Source organism: Phasianus colchicus, chromosome 21 (assembly GCF_987193195.1).
Source record: "Phasianus colchicus chromosome 21, bPhaCol1.hap1.1, whole genome shotgun sequence".
In the NCBI taxonomy this organism is placed as follows: Eukaryota; Metazoa; Chordata; class Aves; order Galliformes; family Phasianidae; genus Phasianus; species Phasianus colchicus.
Window position 1 is genome coordinate 6,967,874 of NC_143456.1, and position 11,507 is coordinate 6,979,380.

Below are 11,507 nucleotides of genomic sequence, written 5' to 3' on the forward strand. Positions count from 1 at the left end.
GGGGGGGGAGGGACGGGGGGACGCGCGCTGCAGATCGCTGCCTATCCGCAGCGGTATTTTCGCCACTCGCCATTCCGCTGTTACAAAATTCATCCCCTACCTCTATCCCTTCCCGCTCGCTCCCTGCGACCCTTCTGGAGCTAGAAAGGAGATCGGCGCGGCGGGTGCGCCTGAGGGAGGGAAGTAGAAAGCGGCAGAAAAAGGAGGAATCTGCGGCCGCGGAGCAGCAGGCGGCTGTGCCCAGCGGCGGCCGGGACAAGATGGCGGCGCTAAGCAAGCAGTGAGTGCGGGCCGCGGCGGGGTGGCGGTAACTGAGGGGCGCTACGGGGTCGCCGCCGAGGACGGGCACGGGCGGGTTCCGCCTCGCCTCGGGTCGGGGCTGGCGCTAACGGAGCGCTCGGTCGTCCCACTCGGTGTTTGTTGGCGGGCAGCGTCCTCACCGCGTTGGCCTGAACGTAAAACTCGTCAAACTGTGTTCGTTAAAAAGTAAATTACACGCGAGGGGCGGCTGCGGCGGCGCTGAGGGGACGTTTTCGCTCCAACGAAGCCGAATCTCTTCAGGATTCGCAAAAAAACCGCCGTCTCCCGGCGCGGCCCAACCGCCACCTCAGAGCTGGGCCGCCCCAGGGCCGCCCTGTGACGGGAGCGGGATGCGGGGCCTGGTGATTGCCCCGGCTCCACCTGTAAGCTGGTAGCGCACACTGCTGGCCAAAAGTGTCTACAGAGCTGTGCGTGAGGGTCAGCCCTCTGCGAGTTAAAGAGCAGTCGTTTCTTCCTTCTCTGAGGAGGGAAGAAAGAAAAATGATTTAGAGAATTGTGGCCTAATTTAGGAAGATGGGTAGTTTATCCATAAACTTCGTGTGGAAAAAGGCTGATGGTGGCAGTGGGAGAAGCTGGCAGCTGTGCTGCCACCAGCACTGCCCTGAGCTGTGCTCTGTATGTTTTATAGTGCTGCTCATCTTCTGTTTCTGGAGTTGTACATAGCAGAGCTCTGTTTTGGAACCTGCTTTGTGTACATTGCATGAAAGATAACTTTCAGTGTTTTTCCCTAGATATGGGCTTATTATGCCCAAGAAATTGCAGCAGAAGAATCTGGCTTCCAACAAGCTCTCAGTGTTTGCAGATGACTCTGATGATGAGGTCAGTGTAACTAACAGTTTTCTTCTGATACTTGCACTGTATTCTGTCAGTGATTTGCTTACAACCATAAAGTACACATCTGCTCGTGGCCATGGTACTGAGAGACAATCATTTGGGTGCAGATGATTTGTAATCCTCAAAGCACTCAGTTCTGCTAATAAGAGGTAACACTGTGTGCAGGATTTCAGTGATCACACGCTTTATTGGTGCTCGGTGATGTGTGACTACACTGCATGACATTCATAGTCTTTATTTGTTTTTAAGGTGTTAGAATGAAAATATTAACTTTCTACTTGTTCCAGTAGAGGGGGCTGCGCTCTAAAAATTACACTTCAGGATGGAATGCTGCATGGGGTGCACCTGAGAACTGGCTCAGCATTTAGGCTGGTTTGGGTGCTCACAGATACCCGTGTTTTTAAACAGAAGTTTTGAAGAATTTAAAGTAACTTTTTAGTCTATGGGTAAAGGATAGGAACGCAGAGCTGTGGAGGAGACCTGTCTCTATATGGATAAGTGCTAAGGTTGCAACTTCTTTCTCTCTGTTTCTGGAGATGAGGTTGCAGTTTACTGAGTAGTATCAAATCAGAAATTGTCTGTGATAGTTTAATCATTATGTCATTACATGCATGTTATACTTTTTTTTTTTTTTTTACCCAAAGCCCAGCAAACATTGTTTTGATTGTGTAGTTGCAAAGAACAGTGCTCATTAAGCATCAAATAATATTTGTCAGTTGCTAATTCCTATAACCAAACATTTTAAATGTTTTTTAATGAACTGCTAGCTCTTATGTTTTGTGACTATAAGCCCAAACCTAACATTTGCCAACCTCTGTGAGAGGCTGAATCCCATCTGCTGCTGCTGAGGGTGTTGGAGCTGCCTTTGTACAGTGCATGAGAGGGCTGAGGGCTTCCCAGTGATATCCAGTCAGCCTCAAATGTGAAACTGCAGCTTATAGGAAATGCAGAGGATGTGAACATGTCTGACATGCCATCTCTCACCTCACCTAGCTGCATCCTCAGTGCCATGCGGAGGTGTTCCTCTGCTTCAGCTCATAGCTGACAGCTTGGCTCCAAGGAGAGACTTTCCTTTGAGCATAGCTGATAGGGATGATAGGATCTACTGCCCTCTGGGGCAGCAGTATTTCCATTTTCTGTGGCAGTTTGGGATTTCGTGTCCTTCTCTACATCTGAGGATGGGCTCTGTTTTCCAGAGCCCAAGAATGAGCTTCAGTTGATGAGTTGTCATCATACCTCAAATGGTAGGGCTGGAAGCCCTCCTGGCTGGGGAGTGACTTGTTTTTTTTTTCACTTCTGCATTTTCTCGTTTTAATTTTAGGAATAAAATAACGAATGATAACAATTATAATAATAATAACAGTAATAGTAACAATGTATGGTGCTGCCAGCTAACTTGTACTTAACAGATCAAGTATTTTTTCTGTCAGAAAAGCTGACATTCGCTACCAGAGTCTGTTATAAAAACTCTTAAAAGTTGTCATGTGCATTGGTATGGTACATCCCCAGCAAAATGTAATAATCTCATAACTGCCTTTATCAAAAAAAGGATCACTTTTAAAAAAAGCAAAATTACTTTATTAGTTCAATAATAATTTCAGAGCTTTCAAGATAAGGAGCTGCATTTGGGAGGGGTTTCATTTCCTGTCTGCTAGCTTATCACTCAGAACTACATCTCAAACGTCTGGAGATTATGTATTTTTAACTGAACTCTAATAAAGTTTGTGCTGGGAAATCTGCACACCTGACTTGGGCTGTGATTATATATGAGATAACAAACTTTTGCATCCTTTTTTTTTTTTTAATGCTACTGTGTGTATTTTATTAAGGCTTTGCCTGTACCTTTGCTGCAGGAGTTTAAAATGTGACTGTGGCAAATTACATTAATGGGCATTAGCCAGCAATGAAGATGTTCCTTGGGTTAGTTCATAGCAAGCAGAACATCTTGGATGGAAATCTTCTTGAGATATTTTTCATCAGTATTGAATGGGACAACCAAAGCAGGTGGTTGCAGTTCTTCCTGGCTGCCTTGGTTCCGAGTTACTTGCCTTCATAAGCAGGTGTTGTTACTGTCTTTAGATATGGAGGGAAGGTTGTCATCCTGCAGAGAGCCTTTAGTGGAGAATAGGTGATGCATCAGCAAAATGAGATGTGAGAAATGAGCTTTCATTTTGGTTTACTGCTACTTGTGAACAAGGGGGTGATGTTTGTGAGAAAATGAATAGATCACATGTTGTATCTCATATTACCCCCTTATTCACGCGCTGTGTCTCAAGAAGCAGTGTGTCACTTCCCCCTGTTCACTGCTCTGCTTTCTGTTCTACATTTACCATTTAGTTGGGAGTATCTGTAAATTGAGACTCATTTTACAGCATTAAAATGTCTGTTTATTGAATTAGAATTACCTGTGTTGTACCAAACAAACTTCAGAACTGATCTGTTGCTTCAGGATGACAGTGTAGATAAAAACCAAAACGCACACAGACTGCAGTGGGTGCTCAATGCAGGGGGACACGGTGGTGGCAGTGGAAATGTTCTGTGAGTGTTGGCTGGTGGGGGGCTGGCTTGTTTTAGTGACCCTCCAAAAGAAAGGAGGAGCATTGGAGCAAACGTAAAGAAAGAAACTGGATCTGAAAAGAAAACTGCATTGGGTTGTAGACCCATTTTTGTTTTTGCTTACGGTTCCTTTCAAAAAAAAAACCCAAAAAACACAATGTCTGAAAAAAAATACTGAGTAGTGATAAGGACTGGGGTTCATGCAGCACAAGGAGCAAACAGACTGAGGGGCTCTGACAGAGATCTCTGAGCAAAGTGAAGGAGTAAGTGTGGAAGAAGCATGAAAAAGCAAAAATGATTCAGAGAAAGTAAAGCAGTTTTGCTGTTTCTCATAATATGAGCAGCAGAGTATAGTATGGAATGAACAAAAGACTGGTTTCATCGAAACAAAAGGAAGTTGTTTTTGTCCAGACAGTGTGTGATGCAGTTGTGGAACCCATTGCCACGGGGTGTTGCGGTGTGGCTGGAGCTATAAATGGGTTCAGAAATGGATGAGTCAAACAAAGGGATGCTCGTGGTGTCCAACAATGGTCCAGGTGCATCCTCCCGTGCGGGAAGTCCTCTGCTGCGGGTTGCTGGAAGCTGGGAGCATGTGCCAAGGAGAGTTAATGCCATATGGACTTATTTTTCATGTTCTTTCTTCTTTAAGAAATTGGACAGAACAGTGAAAGTGCTCATAGACCGAGGCCCTTTGTTCTATTTATTTATTTATTGTCTTTTTGTTCACATGAGAGCTTTCTGCCCTGGCCTTGTAGGGCAGGTAGACTTTAGAGTCTTGTTTTGAAGTTTGTTTGTTTGCATGGTTTCTGTGTGCTTTACAGGAGAGGGTTAAAGTATCTTTTCCTTGCAGCAGATATTAAAACTACAAGCTTTGTGCTTTGGAAGAATAGCTTGAGTGCAATACGAGTGTGAGACAGATTGCTGAGCTTATAGGTCTTTAATAAATGGGCAGTTGATAAGTAAAAACAATACAAAAGAACAGGAAGTTTTCATCTATCAGAGCTCAGGGCACAACAGGAAATTGTCAGCCATAAACCTTTAGGGAAGGTGTTTGTTGTAAACTTGCTGCCATTCTAGGCAAACATATCACAGGTGGGCTTCCTTACAAGTGTGTGTACAATAATAAGATTGTCTATTACTGCTGTGTTTGTTCATCTTTGCAGATCAACTCGTTTATCTCACGTGGGCAGACAGGGAAAACATTCTATGCAGTGTTTCAGATATTTTGGTGCTCTGTAAATACAGCTGCAGGGTCTGTTCTGTCTTTTGTGGAGTCTGTGCTTTCTTTTTTCTATGTGCAGAGACTCCTTAGGGCTCAGTACTGTTCTGTAAAGCCAGCGTGAGCATCCCAGAACCGTTGGTGAGCAGGGGCTGGAGCTGGGTGAGCATCAAGCTCCCATCTGCCCCAAACTGTTCATGGCAGAAACAAGGAAGCAAGTCCTGTCATCTGTAGTGAATGTACCTAATAAACAGCACTATCTACTGGTTGAGGAAAGAGATTTGCAGGCTAGTTCAGCACTAATTGAAAGACAAAACTAACTGAAACTCAGGGTTGGTTTGTTCATTTGTTTATAGAAAGTATGGTGATGAGAAAACATTTTTAGTAGCGGATATGGTTTTTTTCTTAGGGAGGATTAATGCTATTTTCTATATTAATGTTGTGCAGCTAAACATGAGTGCTTGAAATACGTGCTGCTCCCATCAGCAGCATTCTTTCTGTTAAAAATACAGAACTAATGATACTGATCAAACTCAGAGTCTCACCAAATCCTTTCGGGTGTTTGGTTCTTGCTCTGAATGCTGTTCTCATTCTGCTGTCAGTGAGAATACCTGCTCAGCACTGCTGCTTCTTTGAACCAATGTGTGCAAGTGTGTTCTGAGCAGCACTGAACTGTCACAGACTATTGGAAGTACAATTATAACATCACTGAGAAGATTTATCCTGTATTCTGCAGGATAAATATGCAAGAACATTTAAATGATTTTGATACATAAATTAGCAGGAGGGTATAACTCCAAGTTTTGTTCATCTGGGGGGGGTGTGGGGGGGAGGTTCTGTGTTTTCCTTTTATTCTAGCAACGACTGAAAGAAGTTTAGTGTTGATGAGAATGTATAGGTGTATGGCAAGCATCCTGCCTTAGGAATTTGTTTCAGCATTGGCTGTAGCTGGCCTTGGCTAGAAGTCTGACTGCTGATGTGCCAACTCCTCACACCACCAAGCTGACCTGTGCTGCTGTGGGGGGATAGGTCTTCTTCCTGAGTTTCTTGGCAGTGGTTGGAGAATGGTGTTGGGACAGAACAGTTTCCACAGATCTCTGGGTGTTTTTTAAACTGAGACCTCTTGTTTTGTGAAATGACATCAAATTGTTTGTGGTTTTTGAATCAAACTGGTCATTAAAACTGTATTCTTAAATCCATCACCACTTCTATGCAAGACGTGTATGTTGAACTGTTGCAGTACTTTGCCTGGGAAAGAGGCAGATCCATTGTGTGCATGTGAATGAATTTTTAGTTGTTCTTGCTTGCAGGAAAATAGTATCGAAGTGAGAGACTCCTTAATAGAAAGAAACTGCTTATATAGATGTTTGTTAGAGCAGCAGGAAAATCACCTGAGCTCTGTCAATGCGATTAATTTTATTTCTGCATTGTTTTCTTCTTGCAGCCATCTGTTGGTGAAAGTCTTCAGAAAGAGGCACTGAAGAAACAGGCAATGAAGCAGGTGAGGTGCAGCGAAGGATCTTCATGCCTGTGGCAAATTAGGAAATTACTGCCTTTAATTTCATGCTTCGTTCTTGTGTCAGTTCCCACTCAATCTGTTTTGTTTTACTTTGTCTTGGTTTAGACAAAATTAGAAATTCAGAAGGCTTTGTCAGAAGATGCTACAGTATATGAATATGACAGTATCTATGATGAAATGCAGCAGAAAAAGAAAGAAAGTAGTGCCAGACTGTTATCAGGGAGAGACGAGAAAAAGGTCAGTGCTTGAAAATGTGTTCTCTCTGTCTGAGATCTGTCTTATCTGTGCTTGGAGTAACTTTAACTGCTTAACTTTTAAGCTTTGCTGAACGGATTCTGTAATGGGGCATATGAGTTTTGTGCTCAAATGCTGTTACCTAAGGTAGTAATATGCAGCAATTGTGGTAGAATTTGGTCAGTCAGATACTTCAGAGTCCTTGATCCAGTGATACTCTGGAAGCAGACTAAGTTTTCCATCTCACTTACGATGTATGGCATATCTTTCTGTATTTTTTAATTTCCCTAAAAGGCAATTACAGTTTATATAAGATTGTTGTCAGCATAAGAATGTATTAGACTAGTTTCTGTTACTTTTTTTTTTTCTGTTAGAAACTCCCTTCAACATCTCCAGCAGTCCCAAAGAGTGTTATCTTAGCCAGCTTAATTATCTCTCAGCATTATACCTTTTTTTCCTTTCTCTTTTAGCCCAGATATATCCACAATATCCTCAAAGCAGCTGAGATTAGGAAGAAGGAACAAGAAAAAAGAATGGAAAGAAAAATTCAGAAAGAGCGTGAAATGGAGGGAGGAGAATTTGCTGACAAAGAGGCTTTTGTGACTTCAGCCTATAAGAAGAAGCTGCAAGAGAGGGCTGAGGAGGAGGAAAGAGAAAGGAGAGAAGCAGCTCTGGAGGGTGAGACTAACACAGAACCAGCATAAAACTTAGAAGAAGTATGAACTTGTAGTGACAGACAGTATTGTCATCCAATCTTTCTGTGAGCCTTGGTATGGTTTAAATATCAAAGAGGAGCAGATGACAGATACTGAATTGGATCCCACTTTCCATCTGTTATTTTGCCTTGTACAGGTTACCGAAGGAACACCGGAAACTCCTCCATTTGTGTGTCAGTACTGTTGGGGTTTTAATTTTTGAGAAAGTGTCAGTTATTGAAGGAAGGCTTGTAAGCCTGGGGTACAGTGATGCTCACACTCCCTAACTTCTCTTATTATGTAGAATCTCTTAAATAGTCATTGAAATAGGATTTAGAATAGATAGTATAACAAACTAGATAGAATAGATAGAATAACAAACAAGGTAAAATTGGTTGAGGTGTAACCTCTGGCATTTTCAGCATCTAGAATAAGATAATTCAGGTTGGAGTGGACCTCTGAAAGCCATCTGTTTCAGTCTGCTGTTTAAAGCATGGCCTACAGTGAAGTCAGATCAGTTTGTTCAGAGCTCATTCCACTCCAGGCTAAAAACCTCTTGGGATGGAGATAGCATTCTTGTTGCTGTCTTTAGCAGTTGTGAGTTGTGCCTCGTGGGTATTTATAGCACAGTAAATCTAGCCTTGCTTTTTTCCCCTTAGCATACCTGGACGTGACCAAACAGAAGGACCTCAGTGGGTTCTACAGACATCTCTTAAACCAGAGGGTAGGGGAAGAAGAGGTGCCAAAATGCAGCTTCCGTGAAGCCAGGTATGATGCGGTTCGGAAGGGCTTCAGATATAAAACAGCTTCTGCTTATATGTGGTTCCAGATTTATGGAAATACTGCAAGAATTAGACAGGGGAATGCTATAACACACTGGTTGGGGTAAAGTGATTAGTTGGTACGGATGCTTAGTTGAGTTATTTGGAAAATGTACAGTGATCATCAGTGGTATAGATGATAAGAGAAAAAAACATGGAGGACAAGTTAAAAAGTGTCAGAAGACTGTCATGCTTGTAATAGTTCATGTTATTCTAACCTGTATTTACTTTGGTTTGCATAATATTTTGCAATCTGCATTAAATTGCATGTTGAATCACGAGGAAGACAAAAGGTAACATAACGGGCAAATCAAAGAGAAATGACTTTGGTATTAACATCCTGAAAAAAACATGGAACAATGACTTTATACTCATTCCACATTTGCAGGTTCATGAAAAATAAACAAATTCAGTGCTAATGCTGTGGTAAAAGGAAATGAATCAAATAAACTGTGAATGTTCAGATGGAGTGTTTTAAGATCTTAATATATACACAGTCCAAAGCAAAGTAATGAGATGGGGCTGAGTTATTTATGTAGTTGAGATGGTGAAATCCTGTCCTGTAAATAAATATGTTAAAGGAGATATATGTTCATTGTATGCAACAAATGATCATTTGTAACAGTTAATTCAGGTTAAAATTCACTTGGGATAGTCCTCAGACCTCAATCTCACTGAGTGTTTGCTATCACAAAGAAAATGCAGCTTTCACCAAAAGATGTACTAAATCTGAGAGTGGATTGTTGGAAGGAAAATCCTTACATGAAGAATGTGCACACAGTGAAGTTACTTGGCTATATGAATTAAAGGAATTGTAGATTGTTTGCTGTAAGGATGTGCCACACTTTGGAAATAATAGGTGGTGTGCTGATCCATAAGAATTTACCACAGATTGTTATTGTAGCTGTTTAGGAGAGCTTGTGTGTGATGGAACATGTATTTCCTTACCAGTCAGGAAAGTGTGACAAAGCATAACCTTTTCTGCCTAGTGCCAAAATTTGTCCTTCATGGATCATCTTTTTCATGTACAAATCTATGAGCTGCTAAAAGGTACTGATTTTTGTTTAGCCACAAGAACGAGATCTTCAGAACTACTGGATTAAAAATCTACTCATGGAAGCTACGTTCCTGCCTCTGTCATTGAAGCATCCAAACTGCTTCTTCTGTGAATGACTATTTGACAAGAGTAGGGGAAAAAATACAGAGGAAAAAATGTGTTGCTTGCCAGAAAGCTCACACAAGGATGCAAATCTCTGTTCTGTTCCTTAGATAGAGACTGCAAATCTTTAACCATACCCACTCTTTTAGATAAATCCATCAGTTTGCATTCCCCGATGAGCTAGATGCAAATCTTTAATAGAAATTGTTTATGCTAGATTCCTGGAACCTGAGCACCAAATAGATTTGCTTGCGTAGACTTTTCAGCTGCATCTTTTGCTTACAGTCCTGTTGAAGTCCTGATCAGAAGTCAATCTATAGAGAAGTCTGAGATTTCAGGCTGTGTAATGTTTTTTTTCTCTTTTTTTTTTTTTAACAAAAAAAAAATAGGATAAAGGAAGATAAATCTGACAGTTGTTATGACGAATCCAGCCAAAGGAACAAAGGCCCTTACGAAAGACAAAGGCTCAAACCTTCTGCTAAAGAAGAAGATAATCCAGATGCTGATACTGACTTAGAAAGTGATAGTAATGATGAGAAGGGACATAAATCTGTTAAAGTGAGTTTGAAAAAGAAGAAAAAGAGAGCCTCCTCTGAGAGCAGTGAGGAGGAGACTAAACATCACAAGAGCCAGAGGCATTCCAGGTCTCCGAGTTCGTCCAGCGCAGAGGAAGAGCTGCGCACAAAAGACCAGACAAATCATCTTACAAAGAAGGGAGAGGGCAGAAAGGGCTATGATGAACAATACAGGGAAAAAGACTATCAGAGAAGTAGGACCCATGAAAAGGATCACCAGAGGGAAAAGGAAGAGCGACACAGATATGGGGATCACACTGGTAAAGACTATTACAGAAGGAGGGAAGAGCAAGATGATAAACAAAGGGAGAAGGAAAGAAAAGAGAGGGAGGGGCATGGTAGAGAATGGAGGAAGGCAAAGGAGAGAGAGGAGAAGTGTTCAGAAAAAGAACGAGAAAAAGAAAGAATAAGAAGTGGTAAAGATAGATCCAGTGACAGAGAGAAGGAGAGAGGAGAGAAATGCAGAGAGAAGGAAGATCATTCAAAGGAGAGGAGAGAGAAAGGTAGTAGTGATGAAAAATACAGGGACAGGAGGGAAAGCAGTCCTGCAGCTTTAGAAAAAGATGACACTGATCTGGAAAAGGAGAGAAGGAGAAGAGAGAGAGAGGTGGATGAGAAGAAAAGCTCCAATTCTGGGAATTTGTCTGGGCAGAAACGTAAGGATGGAGAAGGGGAGAAAGAGGAGAAAGAACAGACACAAAAACCTCCTGAGAGCATGAGCAAATTTGCCAAACGGAGCAATGAAGAGACTGTCATGTCAGCAAGGGACCGCTATTTGGCAAGGCAGATGGCACGTGTTGGTGCTAAATCTTACATCGAGAAAGAAGAAGATTAATGTCACTGTAGTGGACAAAAAGCTCTTGGTTTCTCAACCAACAGGAAAATCCACTGCTTCATGGACATTTGTACGGAAGAGTATCCTAGCTATTTATTTTTAGGTTTCATAAAATACGTTTTATGTGCTACAGTAGAACATCTTTTGAAATGGATTAATGGGGCACTTGATGCACGCCCTCCATCAGTTTGTGCAGTCAAAGTATTAAATTTGTCTAAATCAGTCCAGCTTTATCTTCAGTATTTTTCATCTGAAGATTCTGGGGAGTTATAGGAATGTTGAACAGCCTAAGGTGAGAATGCTCCCACAGGCAGCTCCTATTCTCTGCAGTTGGATCAGAATGAACTGTTAAACTCTTAATGCTTTGAGAGTCTCAGGCCTTACCAAGAGTTATCAGCACCCAGCAATGCTCTCAAAAATCATAAACACCTGTAGAAGAGGGGAAAATAGCAACAGAACAGCCTGGATAATGATGGAGGGGATCCCTGTATGTAACAAGGTGTTTTGTAAGCTAATGCATATTGACATATGGATTTTGTATATACGTTTGGGTTTGGTTTTAGGGACCTGATGTACAGAAATAAAATGTAAGGTACATACTGTGTCCAATGTGTGGGTCATTTTTAATGCTATTTTATTGGTAATAATGTCATCTTTTTTTGTGTGTGAAATAAGGTGCTTCAGTCTCTTCTCATGAATTACATTCATGTCTGTTTGTTCTGCCGGAGGTAGTATTTTA

General features: G+C 41.7%; 1 protein-coding gene across 2 annotated transcripts; it reads left to right on the top strand.

Annotated features, from left to right (window-relative positions):
• The first annotated feature begins 171 nt into the window (after positions 1-171).
• NSRP1 (nuclear speckle splicing regulatory protein 1) lies at positions 172-11,372 on the top strand. Of its 2 annotated transcripts, none has more exons than XM_031591648.2 (7): positions 172-280; positions 1,053-1,140; positions 6,375-6,431; positions 6,555-6,686; positions 7,154-7,361; positions 8,038-8,146; positions 9,748-11,372. In XM_031591648.2, the coding sequence occupies exons 1-7, from the start codon at positions 261-263 to the stop codon at positions 10,766-10,768; spliced, it is 1,635 nt and encodes a 544-aa protein (XP_031447508.2). In that variant the 5' UTR covers positions 172-260; the 3' UTR covers positions 10,769-11,372. The 2 variants fall into 2 exon arrangements, with proteins under 2 accessions (XP_031447508.2, XP_031447509.2); XM_031591649.2 differs by lacking the exon at positions 172-280 and adding an exon at positions 301-455.
• Positions 11,373-11,507: the final 135 nt, after the last annotated feature.

Bases quoted from the DNA above. Each gene is read 5' to 3' on its own strand.
- NSRP1 (XM_031591648.2), top strand. From the start codon at position 261: ATGGCGGCGCTAAGCAAGCA. The intron at 1,141-6,374 runs GTCAGTGTAACT...TTCTTCTTGCAG, and splicing joins CAGATGACTCTGATGATGAG to CCATCTGTTGGTGAAAGTCT. The intron at 6,432-6,554 runs GTGAGGTGCAGC...GTCTTGGTTTAG, and splicing joins AGAAACAGGCAATGAAGCAG to ACAAAATTAGAAATTCAGAA.